This window comes from Anomaloglossus baeobatrachus, chromosome 4 (assembly GCF_048569485.1).
Source record: "Anomaloglossus baeobatrachus isolate aAnoBae1 chromosome 4, aAnoBae1.hap1, whole genome shotgun sequence".
NCBI lineage: Eukaryota > Metazoa > Chordata > Amphibia > Anura > Aromobatidae > Anomaloglossus > Anomaloglossus baeobatrachus.
This window is the reverse complement of record NC_134356.1, coordinates 437,364,495-437,383,754: the sequence shown is the minus strand read 5'-3', so window position 1 is coordinate 437,383,754 and position 19,260 is coordinate 437,364,495. Positions and strand designations below refer to the sequence as shown.

Genomic DNA, 19,260 nt, shown 5'->3' with positions numbered 1-19,260 from the left:
AGAGCTCAGTTGATGCGCCCTGTGTAACCCGCCAACACCACAGCTTTATGGGTACAATGTGAAGGAAGGTGAGTGCGCCTGGCAGGAGGGGCTCCGCACTCCTTCACCAGAGAGCATCTGTGTCTGCATATCACTTCGGCTGGGGTGTGCGTTCTTACTTTTATCTTCGGTGTGGTGTCCACCACCACGCAGCCAGTCACGGTCATGGTCGTAGAATTGACACAAACGACACTAGGATTCTCTTGGTATACCAAACTTAAACTATTTTCTCTTCCACCATTGCGACAGACATGATCTCATTTTTTACGGTTCTGATCTGGTTACTCTATCTCGGCCTATCCCCGCTTTCCTGGACCTCGTGTCTGCAAACTGCCAGGTCTTTACCTCCGTTCCCCCACTCTTCTTAGCACTGCTACCCGCTGCCCTGATGGCTGTCCAGTCACTTGACTTCATATGGCCAGGGTGAGCCATAGGCCCCAGACCCTCCAAGGATACATCCGGGTTGACGACTGGCTAGACTACCTCGCAAGAAGAAGAGAAGAGAGGACAGCCGCACACGTAAATGACCAAGGGAGTGTGGCGGAGGATGTGACCCAGCCAGGTTGATGAGTAAGTCGGCACTACAGTACCCCCTTCACACCTCCTCTTCTACATGCATGAAGGAGGATTCCTTCTCCAGCAACTTATTTTCAGAGATGGTGGTTGAAGACATGGCTGAGGGAAGGGGTAGTACTAGAAGGTGGCTGCTGGAGGGATTCCTTCCCGGACCCTGAAAGTAAGACTGCACTGACTTCCAGGGTAGGAATCACTGGAGCTTCAGGAACCAGACGGCTTTCTAGTCTTACGGGACATGCATAAATGAAGTGTTCTGCACCTCCACAGTAGAAACACAGTTCTATGGCTGGACGGTAGTCTCGACGTTGGTTCGATATCCTGACATGGTCAATCTGCATGGGTTCAAAAGCAGGAGCAGCATCCGGAAACTGGGACATTGGTGGCCGCTGGAGGGATGAAGACAGATGTGTAGATCCCCTATCATGTTTCACCTCCATGGATCACTCCTGGAACCTAAGGTCAACCTGGGTAGCCAAGGAAATCAGGTCATCCAGAAAAAAGGGAATATCATGACCAGACAGTTCATCTTTAATTTTTCTGGACAAGCCTTCCCAAATGGCGGCCTCCAACACCTGAATATTCTAGCCTAATTCCGAGCAAAGGGTGCTGAATGGAACCACATATTTACTGACAGTCTGTATATCCTGACGTAACTGCAGGAGAGAAGACGCAGCTGCGGTGACACAACCCGGTTTGTCAAATACCTTCCAAAAGGCCTCCAGAAAGTGTGGGATGTTGGAGATGACTGGATTTCTTCTCTCCCACATTGGATTGATCCAAGCAAGAGTCTCCCTGCCAAGGTGCAACATCAGGAATGCCACTTTGGCCTGCTCTGAAGGGAACCAATGTGGCGAGAGATCAAAGTGAAAGGAGCACTGATTGATGAACCTTTGTTATTTCTTGGAATCACCATCAAATCGCAGTGGAGTATACAAACGGGGCCAGGATTTTGCCTGTGCCGGAGCTGCAGGCTGGGCGGGTGCCGAAGAACCAGCCAGACACACATTGTTCAGAAGGGTGTTAATGGTCCGCAGAAAGGACAGAATCTGTTCCTGCTATTCCCCAATCTGCGAAATCACCTGGTACAGCGCTGGCAGTGAAGGGGTGGAGAAGTCAGCGGAGGCCATGGCTTGCGCAAACTGTAACGCTCGCGGCTGATTCTGGGGCAGCAAACGGGGTGAGTGGACCCACTGGAGCACAGGGGGACCCGGGCTTACGTTCTAGTGGGAGGAGCTTAATAAAGCACCTACTGCAAGGCAGACGCCAGGTACCATTCCCAGGCAGTGACCGGGACTGTGGCAGCTGACCCCCAGGGCAGGTACGGACACTGGTACGGGTACAGGTATAGGCAAGTACAGTCAGGGTGACTGAGGCAGACAGGTAGGTGGGTACAGACAGATATGATGGACACGGCAAGGGCAACTAGGTATGGGAAGACAGGTACAGATGATGGACACAAGGATAATGGGACAGGAGCACGGGAACCTGACAACTAACTAGCAAAATAGAGACTGACTAACTAAAGCCATTAGACAGACACCTCCCGTAATGAGAGGATGCCTTAAATACATAGTGCAATTCAGCCATAGGCTTAGAGGCATTTCCTGGAATTAGCGAGCTGGCCCTTTAAGAGGAGTGCCGGTGCGTGTGTGTTTCCTGCACCGGAATTAACTTCTATGACGGCGACAGTGAGAGGAAGGCCAGATAAGTTGACAGGGGTGGGAAAAATAGCAAAACCCAACCCACATATTCCCTTCCTGTTGCATCTGTCAATCAAATAGCAATGCTTTGCTGGAACTTTACATGCACATATTTCTGAAATAAAACATCCAATCTCTGAAGAAAAGCTATGCGTACATTCAGCATCTTTGCACTAGTATAGCACTGACTTTACTTTATATATCAAAATCCTGCTGGTTGGTTTTCCTTAAGTCTTTCAGGTCAAAGTTCTTTGTTCAATAGAATATCACATGTAGGTTAAGGCCACGTCTCACTAAGCAACATCGCTAGCAACATCGCTGCTGAGGCACGACTTTTGTGACGTAACAGCGATGTTGCTAGCGATGTTGTTGTGTGTGACATCAAGCAACAACCTGGCCCCTGCTGTGAGGTCGTTGGTTGTTGCTGAATGTCCTGGACCATTTTTTAGTTGTTGCTCTCCCGCTGTGAAGCACACATCGCTGTGTGTGACAGCGACAGAGCAACAACTGAATGTGCAGTGAGCAGGAGCCGGCTTCTGCAGACGCTGGTAACCAATGTAAATATCGGGTAACCAAGAAGCTCTTTCCTTGCTTACCCGATATTTATCTTCGTTACCAGCGTCTGCCGCTCTCACGCTGTCAGTGCCGGCTCCCTGCACACATAGCCAGACTACACATCGGGTAATTAACCCAATGTGTACTCTGGCTAGGAGTGCAGGAAGCCAGCGCTAAGCGGTGTGCGCTGGTAACCAAGGTAAATATCGGGTTGGTTACCTGATATTTACCTTAGTTACCAAGCGCAGCATCGCTTCCACGCGTCGCTGCTGGCTGGGGGCTGGTCACTGGTTGCTGGTGAGAGCTGCCTGTTTGACAGCTCACCAGAAACCCGTGTAGCGATGCTCCAGCGATCCCAGCCAGGTCAGGTTGCTGGTGGGATCGCTGGAGCGTCGCTTAGTGGGACAGTACCTTTACACTTATGCACAACACTACTGACCTAGATACCACTATACTGCCAGGGAAGGAAAATCCAGAGAAGAGATGACATTATTGTCACTCTGAATGGTTGTTTGAACAATAAACACACAATAGATAGATAGATAGATAGATAGATTAGATAGATAGACATTATAATTGGATGAGCAAATGATCAAAAGATCTTCAATATATACTGTATATTTACAATTTCAAATACTAAAATTATATAAAAGCACAAACTACTTACTTTCAGCACTTAGCAAGCAGTCTGTTGAATCAGATCCATATTCATTCTCTATGCTGCACTGATAGACACCACAATCCTTTACTGATGCTTGCACAATGGCAAGTGCCACCTGTCCTTCATCTCCAGAACTAAAAAAAAAAAAAATTAACTGCATGAAAAAATAAAACTGCCTAAAAACCTACTGCATCTATGTTTAATCATGTATATAGTGTTATTGAAAATATATGTTCTCATTATGAATGGTTTCTGATACTGGCGTATAATATAGAGGAGTGTAATGCGAGAAAACATCACAATGCACTCTGACCAATGTTAAGCCTGCTTTACACCTTTCAATTAAGCATACGATATCGTATGTGATGTGACACGCCCCCATCGTATGTGCGGCACGTTCAATTTGTTGACCGTGTCGCACAATCGATTAAAAGCTGTCACACGTACTTACCCTTCCATACGACCTCGCTGTGGGCGGCGAAGATCCACTTCCTGGAGTGGGAGGGACTTTCGGCGTCACACCGACGTCACACGGCAGCCGGCCAATAGAAGCGGAGGGGCAGAGATGAGCGGGACGTAAACATCCCGCCCACCTCTTTCCTTCCGCATTGCCAGCGGGACGCAGGTAAGATCTGTTCATCGTTCCCGGGGTGTCACACACTGCCATGTGTGCTGCCTCAGGAACATTGAACAACCCGACGTGCAATTTTTAGGAAATGAACGACGTGTATGCGATGAACGGTTTTACGTTCAATCGCAGTCGCACGTAGCTGTCACACGGTACAACACCACTAACGATGCCGGATGTGCGTCACTTACGACGTGACCCAGTAAGTATAAAGAGAAAAAAATTACACACATTTTTTTTTAATTTAAAAAACACTCCCCGACTCTGTCCCTGGTTCACCAATTAATTAAAAAAAAACACAAACAAACAAAAAAAAGCCATGCAGGTCCGAAGTAGTCCAGGGATTCCGACGTAGTCCACAAAAGTAAACCTGAAAGACATAAAAAGAGAGAAATAAAGACGAGACTGTCCCTCGTTCACCAATTTATTTGAAAATAATAAAACCCCGAAGCTCTGACATAGTCCATGGCATTCCCATGATCTCCCCCAAATCTGTAGTCCAAATCCTACGGAGACTCCTACTGAGAATATAGCTTCATAGGATCTCACAGCAGTCAATCCTTGTCATGCTGCTGTCAGCGAGACCCGGCGATTCTGACAAGTTGTGATGACGTCAGTAACATTACCGCTCATCACCGCTCTCACTGGGTCAACCCAAGGGCAGCACAAGACCCGGAATGTCGGATGAGCAGTGATGTCAGTAACTCAGTAACGTCACCGCTTATCACAGCCGCCGGGTCTCGTGGAGTGCAGGATGACCAGGAATGGCTGCTGTGAATGCCTATGTAGCTTCGTTCTCAGAATGAGGCTCCATTGGGTTTTGGACTACAGATTCGGGGGACGTCGTGGGAATCCCATCAACTACGTCGGAGCTGTGGGGTTATTGTTTTTAAAGATATTGGTGAATGAGGGTCAGTCTCTTGTCTTTATTTCGCTCTTTTTATGTCTTTCAAGTTTTCACTTGTGAACTACGTAGGAATCCCTGGAGTACTTCGGACCTGCATGGCTTTTTTGTGTGCTTTTTTTTAATAGATTAGTAAACCAGGGAAAGAGCCGGGATTTTTTTTATTACATTTTTTTTGCATGTCTCTTTTTCTCTTTATACCTACTTAGTTAGTAATGGGGGTGTTTTTTTAAGCTGGGAAGGGCTTCATAATGATGTAGATTCCGAGCCTGATAATATCAGCCCACAGCTGTGTGTTTTACCTTTGCTGGTTATCAAAAATAGAGGGGACCACCAGAGCTTTTTATTTTATTTTAATTAATATGGACACCATACCAATATTATATGGATGTCATATGGATGTGAGCTGAGAAAAAAAAAATCACACTCAGATTACACACCAATATAGTTAGGCTCTGCAGTAGAGCAGGGAGACATGATCTACCTGCACTACCATTCTTCATTCTGTAGACCACAGGTTGCATTAAGTCTGCAGAATGGTGGGGTGATGCACAAGCCAAGATGCTGGCGCAAGTACCCAATAATGTAATAAGACTGTGCCAGGATTCTGATGTCAAGTGCAAGCACTGGCGCTATGATATCAACAAGTTGGTCCGCCTGTACTTTGCTGGTGGACTCTTCAGGATCTTGGATTAGTTGGGTATATGATGTTTTTTATTTTCATTAAAACTTGTGGTGTGACTGTGGAGGTATCATAAAGTATGGTGGACCCTATATAGGGTTGGGGTTACGGTGGCTAACCCCTCATATGTGCCGCCCCCGTGCCAGCAGCCACCACTGCTTGGATCCGGACCTTCTAGAGGGGTGGCTCGAGGGTCTCCGGACCTGGGGGTCTCGCAGACACGCCGAATAAAAAGGGGGACGTAGATGTACGGGCTAGGCCGTATTAAGTTCCTAACGTCACCCACAGTGTGTGGTGAGGTAGGACACCACCGCTGCTGTTATGGGCACCCGGGAGAGATGTTGTGGCAGCTAGATGTTAACTCCTCCGTGGTTAAGGATAGTTGCCCCGGGACCCAGTGTCTTTGTGCAGGGTATAGCAACGGCAAGGGGATGTTTGATTACTCACAGTCAATGAATCACACGAGTCTTTGGTAAACCAAGGTGCTGGTGGCCGGCGCCGCGGCCGGTTGCATTCGTATCCCCCACCCGGGCTGGTGGTCCCTATCCTTTTCCTCTGCACTGACTTTGTGTAAGGTGGACTTCCTAGTCTGGAACTCAGGTGTCCGCTCCCGGATGGATGTGGCCTAAGCAGCCGTGCCTGCAGACGCTGACCCGTGGGATCTATGGGCCCTGGCGGTGACCTCCTATCCCTATCGGTAGGCTGTTGTCTTCTATGAGGGACTTTGGGTGGGACAAGACCTCTAGATCTAGCCTCAATCGGTTAATTAACCAGGATGCTGGTTTCCGGTCCTGGCTTCAGGGTCCTAGTACCCCCTTTGTGCTCCGGTTTCCGGGTCGGTTCCCTGTGTCGGTACCGGCGGACTACAACCCTGTCCCGGTTCACCTCGGCTCTGCCGAGCAGTCTTCCCGTCTCCTACTGATGGAGACCACCGTCTGCCACCTAGCCAAAGGCACCAGGGCTCCTACTCTGGCACCGTTCAACTTGAACTTCCTCTGCTGGAGCTACACCTAGCTCCAGCCCACACTCCTCTCAACTTGAACTACAAACTACTCTGCTTGTTTTCCCGCCCCGGGCTGTCTAGACCCCTGGGTGGACGTGTCCAACTTCCTGGTCCCGCCCACTGGTGTGTCTATCTTTCCCTAAGGGGGTGTGACTAGGGTTTCAGGTCGGCTGTGTGTTTCCTAAGTGAGGGAAGCGTGTTGTACGGTGGCCTATCTGTGACTACCTGGTTTTGCCAGGGCATCACACATACATTGTGAGGACTTCTGAGGGGGTCCTCATACTGTGTGGAGCCCTCATAAAGTGTGGGAGCCATTGTACAGTGTGGGAGCTAATGTTGGGGCAATTATACAGTTTGGAGGCTACTGTGGGACCATCATACAATGTAGGGACAACTGTGGTTGACCATTATATAGTGTGGGAGCAAATGTGGTGGGCCCTCATACAGAGTGGGGTCCACAATAAAGTGTTGGGATTACTGTACGGTTCATCATACAGTGTGGGGGCAATTATACAGTGTGAGGGCTGAGGTGGAGGGCATCATAAAGTTTGGGGACTATTGTGGAAACAAATAAACATTTTGGGTGCTACAGTGGGGGCCATCTTATAGTGTAGGAACTACTGAGGGTCCGTCATACAGTGCGGGGCCCTTATAAAGTGTGAAAGCAATTACACAGTGTGAGGGATGCTGTGGGAGCCATTATACAGTGTGGAGGCTTCTCTGGGGACCTTTATACAATGAGGGGGCTATTATACACTGTGGGGTCCATTATACATTCTACACTGTGCTTGTTACTGTGGGATGTCACTATACTGTGTTTTAGGGGAGCTGTGTGTCCATTATAATAAATATATGGGAGCTGTTGGCCTGTTTTTCTTTATATATAGGGGATGCGTCAAAACTCTGGCACCCGTGACATGGGTAATGACCCTAGCTATTGTTTTTGCTGATAATATCCAACATGGATTTAAATTCACAATGTGCATAAGTCTATTTACACCGCAGTACTATGTGGCACGTCTCAGTTCACCAGCACCATCTTGAGGCCTTTTGATAGTACTGTGTATGCTTTAGATTTCTTCCTCCACTGTCTCAGGATTATAAACCACTGGGTTTATATGTATAGGATACACCCCACTGTCTAGGGTGCTGGTGAGTGTTGTTTCATGGGCTATTTTCCCTCTGACTTTTCCCACAATTGCACTTCTTGCTCTCTTCATGACAGTATTATTTTTATCTGCTAAATGACAGAATAATGAGAGAGAATGTTTTAAGGCATTTTTATTACTTTCTGCTAAGTCAAAAGTTTACATACATTTCATTAGTATTTGATACCATTGCTTTTAAATTGTATGACTTATGTCAAACGTTTTGGAAATCCTTCCACAAGCTTCTCAGAATAGTTGGTAGGAATTTGGTCCCATTCCTCCTGACAGAACTGGTGTAATTCAGCCATGTTTGTAGGTCGCCTTACTCGCACCGGCCTTTTCAGCTTTGCCTATAAATTTTCAATAGGATTGAGATCAGGATTTATGATGGCCACTCCAAAACATTGACTTTGTTATCCTTAAGCCACTTTGTAACTAGTTTGGCAGTATGCTTCTGCTCATTGTCCATTTGGAAGACCCATTTCTACCCAAGCTTTAAGTTCCTGGCTGATGTCTTCAGATGTTGCTTCAGTATTGCCACATAATCTTTTTTCCTCATGATGATTATCTATTTTGTGAAGTGCACCAATCCCTCCTGCAGCAAATCAACCCCACAACATGATGCTGCCAACCCCGTGTTTCACAGTTGGGATGGTGTTCTTTGGCTTCAAAGCTTCTCTCTTTTTCCTCCAAACATAATGATTGTCATTATGGCCAAACAGTTCATTATAGGTTGCGTCAGACCACAGGACAAATCTACAAAAATGAAGGTCTTTGTTCCTGTGTGCATTTGCAAACATTAATTTGACTTGTTGATGTTTCTTTTGGAGTAATGGCATCTTTCTGGTAGCGTGGCCTTTCAACCCATGTTGGTACAGTACTCGTTTCACTGTGGATAATGATCCAATCTTACCAACGTCCGCCAGCATCTTCACAAGGTATTTTGCTTTTGTTCTTGGGTTAATATGCACATGTCTGACCAAAGCATGTTAATCTCTGGTACACAGAACCAGTCTCCTTCCTCAGCGATATGATGGCTGGACATTTGCATCTTATATGTACTTCCCTATAATTGTTTATACAGATGATAAGGTACCTTCAGGTATCTGGAAATTGCACCCTAGGATGAACCAGACTTGTTCATGTCCACAATTCTCTTCCTGAGATCTTGGCTGATTTTTTTTTATTTTACCACGATGCTACACAAAGAACACAGTGTGTTTCAGGTGTGCATTAAGATACATCCACATTTATGTCTCTAAAATTAACTCAGATGTTGACAATAAACCTATCAGAAGCTTCCAAAGGCATGACATCATCATATGGGCTGTCCCATACTGTTTAAAGGCATAGTGCATGTAAACTTTTGCAGAAAGTAATAAACAGGCCTTAACCGTTCTCTCTCTCTCATTATTCAGGCGTTTGGCAAATATAAATAATTTTGGTTCCTAATTGACATAAAAGGGGAAAGGTTTACTCTGATTTCATGTCAGATAGTGAGAAAAATATGCATGTGTGTCTTTTTAGATAGTGTATGTAAACTTCTGGTTTCAACTGTATGCACTCCATTTGGTCTCAGGATTTTAAATTATTCTATGGGAGTGGCCCTAATTTCATTTCTATTGGGATTATGTTTTCCTTATATGTCATCCATTACCTTAAATTTATTCTGTATAGGGGAGCTGTAGGCCCATTATACTGTGTATAGGAGAGCTGTGGGCCCATTAAACTGTGTATAACGACACATACGCAGCAGCTATGCATTTGTGTCGCCCCGGGGACAAGGGGTACTCAGATCCGGGCCATGGGGTCACTTCTGTGGGTATCACGGTGGCGTGACCCGGTCTGTGATCCCAGGCTCCACAGTAAGAAGGGGATTAGGTAAGGGAGATTGTCCGTGATGCCACCCGTGGTGTGCGGTGAGGTAACGGAGCACCGCCGCTACCGGTTAATGGATCCCGGGGATGGTGGTGGGCAGCAAGGTGGTGATTTCCCTCCACGGGTAGGGTGTTGGTGTCCCGGGACCCCGGTGAGGTGGTGCAGGGAGGAGATGGAGACGGTCTGAGAGCTGTGCGTCCGGTTGGACCAGGGGATGTTGTTACTTACAGTTCGCTTTGCAAGAAAATTCACACAGAGTCAGAAATTAACCAGAAACTGCCGGAGTCCGCAGCCTTCGGTACGGAGGATGTTAGTGTCCCACACACGGCGCAGCAGCCCCTGTTCTTTCCCTGCAGCCAGGTGCCTCTTTCTCCACTCTTTCTCTTTCTCCTCAGCTGGGAACGGGGAGTCCACTCCCCTGCAGTGATCCGGGTCACCCTTGGTACCGGCAGGCCGCTACCCTGCCCCGGCTACCTCTGGCCCCTTTCTCACTAACAGCCTTTCCTGGCCCTTTTGGAGCACGCTTCTGTAGCAGCCCGGGAGCTACAACTCCGGGCTCCTCTACTACTCCGTCTTACTCCTTCTCTTTCACTCTCCCTAACTGTTCAACTCCTCGACTACACTCTTCTCTTCTGACTTCCTTTCCTACCTCCAGGACTGTGAACTCCTCAGTGGGTGGGGCCAACCACCTGGCTCCACCCCACCTGGTGTGGATATCAGCCCCTGGAGGGAGGCAACAAGGATTTGTGTGTGACTGGTGTGCCTATCTCGGGGTGTGGGGTGTTTTGTTGCAGTACCTGTGACGACCTGGCTTGCCCAGGGCGCCACATTCCCCCTTGGTTAAATGCAGACCGTCCTGTAGAAAAAGGTAGAAAACATTTAAACAAAGCATTTTTAGGTATCTTCCCTTAACGGGAGGCACGGCACTTAAACGTTACTAACAGTAGTCACTTTTTTTTTAAAACATACGGCTTCCGCTCTCTCCTGCCCAAACAACCTGGCCCTGATGCTGCCCCTAAGAAGTGGGCAGCACCCCTTGACCCCAGTCCATCTCCAGGCTGCCCGAGCGGGTACGGGTACGGTGTTTCGCACCCTACGGTCACTTCAGGGGACCCCGCGTCCATGGGGGACCCCTGACCCCCAGAGGATGGCCACTGGTCCAGGTGGTGGCCAGGCCCCAGCCTACTCTGCTGAGGGCCCTTCCTCTAATCTGCCTCTCCGAAGGCGACTACGGATTTTATGCCAAATATTTACATTTCCACTAGTTTGTGGTTGCCCTGCAAGTTCTCGGGCATGTCCATAAGCAGTTCCTTACGCATGGTGCAAAGGGTCCCTACGGGGACAACTTGCCGGCAACGGCCGGTTCAATCACGGTTGACAACCAGGTTAACTTCTCGGTTGATTACTTTCATTCATTTACTTAACAACAGTACTGGTGGTCCCAACGGGGACAACGGTGCAACGAAGGGACCGCTGCCGTCACTGCTCACTTTCATCCTCTTCACCCGGCCGGGTGGAAAAACACGGGTACCAACCCCTGCAGCGCATGGCAGGCGCGACGGGGAAGGGCCGCCCGATATCCATTATTCCCGCTCCATGGGATGTAAGTGGCCTCCATGTCATACAAAGCAATGACTCCTTCCTCCTCCGAGACAGGTTCGGTGTCAGGCCCGGAGTCACTATCGTCCGTTCCTGCGCCAGCTGCCGCAGTCTCCGGGCTCGCCACTCTTTCTGCTGCCGCTACAGGGGGCCGCAAGCCAGACGGACCAGCAGCGGCGGGGCACGCGGGCAGGGAAGACAGAGGCAGTATGGGGGCCAGGGGCAGACCGGGTCCCTCAGCCGCAGCGGCCGGTCCCTCAGGGACACAGGGGCGTGGGTCACTCACCAGCTCCTCCATCATGGCCTCCATCCCGTACACCCGGGCGACCACAGCTACCTCCTCCACCTCCGCGGTTCACTGCTCCATCAGAAGACATATCTGATTCCGGTAGCGCCGGCAGATCCCTGCCTTGTGGGCCCTGAGCCATGCCGCTGTTCCGGGCACCGGCTCCGTGATCTCTGCGTGGCCGGACGGGGCGGACATGTTGGTAACGGTGCCTTCCAGGAACCAAATCTATGGCCGCAGAGTCCTGGCGTCCCTGCTTTTATAGCCGTGCTTACATGCGGCCGGACGCCATCCGCCCCCCCTTGGTCTTTTCTCAGCACCTCCTCTTCAGGGGCGGAGCTTCGGCTTTCACGCCTCCACTTTTTGAGAAGACGCTCGAGCGGGAAAGTTTTCGCGCCCAAGATGGCGGATTCTGAAATATTTTTCGGTCGGACACCGCCGGCGGGACACAAGGCGCACTTCTACCAGCCGGTAGAACGGTAAGATCCTGTTCATGACGCCAAGATGTGTCGCCCCGGGGACAAGGGGTACTCAGATCCGGGCCACGGGGTCACTTCTGTGGGTATCACGGTGGCGTGACTCGGTCTGTAATCCGAGGCTCCACAGTAAGAAGGGGATTAGGTAAGGGAGATTGTCCGTGACGCCACCCGTGGTGTGTGGTGAGGTAACGGAGCACCGCCGCTGCCAGTTAATGGATCCCGGGGATGGTGGTGGGCAGCAAAGTGGTGATTTCCCTCCACGGGTAGGGTGTTGGTGTCCCGGGACCCCGGTGAGGTGGTGCAGGGAGGAGATGGAGACGGTCTGAGAGCTGTGCGTCCGGTTGGAGCGGGGAATGTTGTTACTCACAGTTCGCTTTGCAAGAAAATTCACACAGAGTCAGGAATTAACCAGAAAGTGCCGGAGTCCGCAGCCTTCGGTATGGAGGGTGTTAGTGTCCCACACACGGTGCAGCAACCCCTGTTCTTTCCCTGCAGCCAGGTGCCTCTTTCTCCACTCTTTCTCTTTCTCCTCAGCCGGGAACGGGGAGTCCACTCCCCTGCAGTGATCCGGGTCAACCTTGGTACCGGCGGGCCGCTACCCTGCCCCGGCTACCTCTGGCCCCTTCCTCACTAACAGCCTGTCCCGGTCCTTTTGGAGCACACTTCTGTAGCAGCCCGGGAGCTACAACTCCGGGCTCCTCTACTACTCCGTCTTACTCCTTCTCTTTCACTCTCCCTAACTGTTCAACTCCTCGACTACACTCTTCTCTTCTGACTTCCTTTCCCGCCTCCAGGACTGTGAACTCCTCAGTGGGGGGGGGCCAACCACCTGGCTCCACTCCACCTGGTGTGGACATCAGCCCCTGGAGGGAGGCAACAAGGATTTGTGTGTGACTGGTGTGCCTACCTCGGGGTGTGGGGTGTGTTGTTGCAGTACCTGTGACGATCTGGCTTGCCCAGGGCGCCAAACATTAGGGTGACCGTAGGATGAGGCGTTTGTGCAGGTTAGGAATACATGGGGATGGTGCTGGAGATGTCAGTCAAATGTGTCTTTGTTGCAATCTCTGCAAATGAGTTGTGCTTGGAAGAAGATGTTATGTTATGTCAGTCTGGGCCACATGGAACAGATGGGAAAAATAATTGACTCCAAAAGAAAGAACGTCAGCTATATGTCACTATGTGTAACTGTATTGTAATCTCTAAAATGTATCTACCACTATATGTTCTACATATGGTAGTAATATCGGTGTTGGTCTTGATGTAGAGTCTTATTTTCAGTAACAGCACGGTCATCTGTAGAGGTTCTCTTATGCCCACAATTAGGTTAGTCCACTGTAATTGTGATTAGGGCTACCTGTTTAGTAGAGATGAGTGAACCGGTCGCGGCTCGGCTCGAGTTCGGTTCGCCAAACGGAAACAATGGGAGGCAATCACAAACACATAAAAACACCTAGAAAACACCCTCAAAGGTGTCCAAAAGGTGACAAACAACTCACAACACAACACAAACACATGGGAAAGTGACAAGGACATATACTCATGCGAAAACAAAGGAGCTGGACAAGGAAAAAGAGGAGGAGACACAGATATATGAGTATATGCAAGGAATCGATGCCATTACTGTGCAACTTGAGCCCTGCTCATTTTAGGCTTCCAATCTGGATAAATTGCCTGAGCTCGCCACGTACGCCTTGGGAATCTTGTCGTGTCCTGCAGCCAGCGTTCTCTCGGAACCTATCTTCAGTGCTGCTGGGGGTCTGCTGGCAGACGTCCACTGACAATGTAGACATGGCTCTCCGAGGACTTTTCTTCCCCTGGGTCATCCAGGGGAGGCGAAAGGCACGCGTATTTTTGAGAGTGCTTCATGCAAAGCATCTTTTTCATTTTGAAAAGGGGGATCAACTGATGCCAGTAAAGTGGGGTGTGTGTGGCCCAGGAGACTGTGGTTGGAGTCCCCTCGCTGTGTTTCTAAAAGAACCAAAATGAACAAGTCATGGCTCTCAGAGGACTTTTCTTCCCCTGGGTCATCCAGGGGAGGCGAAAGGCACGCGCATTTTTGAGAGTGCTTCATGCAAAGCATCTTTTTCATTTTGAAAAGGGGGATCAACTGATGACAGTCAAGTGGGGTGTGTGTGGCCCAATTAGTGGCAATGAGGTAGACTGTGGTTGGAGTCCCCTCGCTGTTTTTTGCATGATTTTCGAAGTGCATGACATGCCTAAGAGGTTTAGTTTCAGCATCTCAAACTTGTTGGCTAGAGAAAGGCTGCCTTTACACCCTTTTGTCACCGAGGATTTTCGAGACCTTATGCCCATTGCAGTACCCTAAGAGCCGATGGCCATTTGCCACTCCTTTACCAAGAAAGGGGTGCCCGCGCTAACACAGCAGGTCACACACAACATCACCGCTTCCTTGAGAAACTCTGTGTGTGACAGGGTGCATTTCACCACAGATACTTGGAACAGTAAGCATGGACAGGGGCGTTACATGTCGCTGACTGGGCACTGGGTAACTATGGTGATAGATGGAGAAGTGTCTGCTGTACAAGTCTTTCTGTCCCCACGAGTTGTGTGTTTCAATCCTTCCTCTGTATGTACAAGTTCCTCCACTGCTTCTGCCTCATCAACCTCGTGATGTTCCTGCACCTCAGCCCAAACCCTGTGTGGTCAGGCCACCCTTCCTTGTAGCTGCGCCCAAGGAATCCCACACCTCCTTACTATGCTAGCAGCAGAGCTCAAGGCCATCAGGCGGTCAAATGTTTACTTTGAAATGTAGGGGAAATGTGAGACACCGCTGAGGAGTTGTGGACGGTTAGCTCTGTAGAGTGAAACCGAGTTTCATCAGTGGTTGTCTCCACTCAACCAGCAGCCAGGGAATGCCGGGTGCGACAATGATGCTAAACAGTCTGCGGCCCTTCTTCAGGGCATTGTGACACACGTGCCTTGTATGGCTCACGTGTTGAATCCGAATCTCCAGCAATTTTTAAAACACTATCCCGGCCTACATGTCCTTCTGTCGAGGGCACGGTGTAACGCCTGCCTGGATCGACACACTCAGACAGGCTGTAAAGGATAGGCTAGAGGGAACCCACTCACCAAGCTGGACCCCCAGAACCCTGAAACCCTTTAATCCCTATACAATGATGTTGAATGACACAGGGCCCAAGTTGATCAATACCTGTGGAAGGCTGCAGTTCCAGAGAATAGTAGTAATGCAGGGTCAAAACATTAATTGAGGAAGAGGAACAGAATGGGAGGGACAGGACTTAATCAGAAAACAAGCAGAGGTGAAATGCAAATCGGCCAACGAGGTACCTAAACAGCAAGCAGGAAAAGTAGTCAGGTAACAAGCAAACAAACTCATAAAACTAAACTGGGGGTAACAGTAACCAGAGGTTCATAGCTATGTCTGGCAGTGGTCTTCAGACAGGAGGGGCCTAAAAAAGGGTGTTGTGTCTTCCCATTGGTTGTAGCTGAATGATGGTACTTCATCTGTGAGATACCCACCACCTGCATTCAGCCATTAGTTCTGCATATGTCAAGGTAACGCATCCCAGTGGGTGAGCATAACCTGCGTCCACCTGCGCCGCTGGCGTCGACTCCTCTCCCATCATCAGCACTATGCACGAAAGGAACATGTTGTCACCTTGCGACAGGAGTACAAATTGACGTAGCGGACTACGTTGGTGACTTAACAGCCATGTGCGGCAATGATGCAAACATGTCTGCGGGCCTTCGTCAGGGCAATGTGACACACGTGACTTTTATGGCTCACGTGTTTAATCTGATTCTCCAACAATTTTTAAAACAACATCCCGGCCTACATGGCGTCGTACAGCGGGCACGCTCGCAATGTGCTCACTTCCATCGTTCGCACCCAGCAGCTCAACAACTTTCATCGCTCCTGAAGTCTTAAGGTCTGGCGATGGCGGTTAAACGCCTGAAATGCGATGTTCCGACACGCAGGAATTTGAATCTGCACATGTTGCAGCGTCTGTGGCAGCACCGCAGAGCCCTGCTGAAATACGTTATGACGTATACCCTGGGCTAACTTGATCCAGAGGTGGTGCAGATCACGCTCCTGGAGTGGTGTCAGATCAAGTACCTATGCACCCTTCTACACAGTTTACAAATGTCGACGAAGATGTTTAACACTGGCGATGCCATTCTCAGCGTGACAATTTTGGTCATCTACATGATAGAGCACACTGTAAGCATTCTTCAGAGTCAGGTGTTGGTCCAAGAGGAAGGGAGGAAGTCCTGGAAGAGTCATATGCGGAAGGGATAACAAGATCTACAAGGTCCAGACGGTCAGCGGCACCTTGGCGGCAGTCATGGTACGGTGGGGGAGAGGAATTATCAAGGGCGCATAGTATCAGCAAAACAGTTGAGGAAGGTGCAGGAGCCCAGGAAGAAATGGAGGACGAACTGGCGATGGGCATGGAAGACTCAGCAGATTAGTGAGAGCTTGCTCACATTTCGGTTGCGCGAGGTTGTGGGGAGAGGGCAGAGGAAGGAGGCACGATTCTCACCTCTCCGCCACCAACACACCAAGGACTTGGTCCTCCTGGATGCTCAAGACACATGAGCGCCTTCTTGCTGCACTACCTACAACATGACCCTCGGATTGTACAAATTCCAAGTCATGCTGACTACTGGGTTGCCACACTGTTAGATCCCAGGTACAACACAAAATTTTGCGAAATAACTCCTGCCAAAGAAAGAGACGCACGTATGCAGGAGTATCAGCAGAAGGTGTTACGCAATCTTACATCTGCTTTTCCACTAAACACCAGTGGTGCACAGAGTGAATCTCAATGCTTTTTCATCGATAGGAGGAAATGGTCTTACTTGTCCACATCTGAGGGACCGAGGGCTGGCTGCTGTGCTGAGATGGCGTTGAGTACGGTATCTCTGCAGAGTTGCATTTTTGGTCATATACAAACTGAGTTAAAAAAGAACAGATGCTGGTGGAAAGGGGAACAGGTGTGTTGGAAAGGGTAAAAAAGTTTGTGTCCGATGGTTTGGTGGTTAAGCAACAGTAACGTTTGCTGAAGAAACAACATCTGTTATGGTGGGACTGGCAGATTTGGATAAGGTGGTATATACTATGTTACCGCTATATAAAAAATATTAAGAAGAAAAGAAAGAGAAAGGTAGATATCCCAATCGCCATTCGGTGTCCACCGTGCTCACAGATGGAAAAGGAGAGGTTGGCAGAGCAGGTTGACTCTGAAACAAATAGTGGCCTGAACCGAGTTAGACGCCACTCGGATCTGGAGACTTGGAGCCCTGTTAGCGTGACAGGGTCCACACGACCACCCAGCCCCGGAACTCCCTGTTAACAACACAGGGGCCATTGGTTACGCTGTCCGTGTGCGTAGGGGACACACTTGTGGACAGCAGGCGCATCAGCAGCAGCAGGCCTGTTTATGCCACTGGGCTGCACTAGCAGGACTGGTAGGACAGGAGGTGTTCTTAAACGTTCTGCGTTACCAACTGTGGTGGCAGCCTGCATCAATGACCTATCCCTGCCTACCTCTGGCCTAAAGCCGAAATGGGCTCAACACATGGAGGTGTGCTCTTTCAGAGCATAATAGAAGACTGGGCACCTTCTTGTTGGCTCCAGCCCCTTTTATAACCTGGGTCCGCCCCAAACCAGGGTGGACCACAATGCACCTCCTGGAGACAAAAGCAGAGTGACACGTCATGAGTGGCATAACTAGCGTCCTATTTTGAACCGCCACTTGAATGATGACCTCATGGCTGCCACAACCAAAACACCTCAACAGTCATCGTCTGACCAACAACAATGAGGTGACAAGTCATAGGGGCGGTCCACTGCAAGCCTGTTGGGAGTGGCCTGGCCAAATTGTCAGGACACCTGATGCCCTGTGGTCTATATGGGCCCCCCACATCAGGGGCAGGGCCAAAGAGTTCATTACCCGACCTAGCCTCTGATGCAGTAAGTGCCTGAGCATGCTCAATAGCATGAAATACAGTTTCTGAAAAAAAGACTATCCGCTTCAGCATGCTGTCTAGGCACAACACAGGACTTAGACCCGGCACGGAGTGCAAGTACCTGTGCAAAGAGGCTTTTCTCAGTCAGTGTGAAGCCCCACAGGTGTTGTGTTGGTGCATTACCTTCAGGAACTCCACGTGGAGGAAGAGTCTGGTCACACTTAGGTTGCTTCTTTATATGAATTTTCGTGACGCCACTCTCGGTATTGCGGTCAGTGGGGACCGCCACTGCAGTGTAAGGGGACACCTAGGGCTGATGTTGGGTGCAGTTAAGTTTTACTGGCCTCCCGAGAGTGAGTCAAGCACCAGGGCCCTGTGCACGTGTGTTGAGCTGCAGGTCGCAGAATGACACAGGCACAGTCCAAACGAGGAAAGTAGAGAAAAAAAGTATTCAGCTCACCCGTTTATTTTTAAACTTCTCAAATAAAGCATGAAGATTTTTATTCATCCATATTGGTGCTGAGTCCCACTCATTTTCTATTACCATTTACTCTGAAGCTGGACCTGCCTGTCCGCAGGACTACGTGCATCAACCGCAGACTGGAGGACCTTACATAAGCCGCACGGCAAGTCGCATGGCGATTTTGGATGATTTGTGACCTTTTTCTTTATTTTTAAACTTCTCAAATAAAGCATGAAGATTTTTATTCATCCATATTGGTGCTGAGTCCCACTCATTTTCTATTACCGTTTACTCTGAAGCTGGACCTGCCTGTCCGCAGGACTACGTGCATCAACCGCAGACTGGAGGACCGGACCTTACATAAGCCGCACGGCAAGTCGCATGGCGATTTTGGATGATTTGTGACCTTTTTCTTTATTTTTAAACTTCTCAAATAAAGCATGAAGATTTTTATTCATCCATATTGGTGCTGAGTCCCACTCATTTTCTATTACCGTTTACTCTGAAGCTGGACCTGCCTGTCCGCAGGACTACGTGCATCAACCGCAGACTGGAGGACCTTACATAAGCCGCACGGCAAGTCGCATGGCGATTTTGGATGATTTGTGACCTTTTTCTTTATTTTTAAACTTCTCAAATAAAGCATGAAGATTTTTATTCATCCATATTGGTGCTGAGTCCCACTCATTTTCTATTACCGT

The 19,260-nt window shown here is 49.3% G+C and overlaps 2 protein-coding genes across 5 annotated transcripts in view; one reads left to right on the top strand and one right to left on the bottom strand.

Annotated features, from left to right (window-relative positions):
- The window catches only part of ALPK3 (alpha kinase 3), a 311,388-nt gene that overhangs the window by 21,084 nt on the left and 271,044 nt on the right, over positions 1-19,260 (bottom strand). For all 4 annotated transcript variants that reach the window (XM_075345487.1, XM_075345486.1, XM_075345489.1 and 1 more), the window contains one exon: positions 3,538-3,665. In XM_075345487.1, coding sequence (XP_075201602.1) covers positions 3,538-3,665 — 128 coding nt within the window. The remainder of the gene's footprint in view (positions 1-3,537; positions 3,666-19,260) is intronic.
- Positions 1-19,260, top strand: part of SLC28A1 (solute carrier family 28 member 1) — a 300,208-nt gene that overhangs the window by 218,432 nt on the left and 62,516 nt on the right. The window lies entirely within an intron of this gene.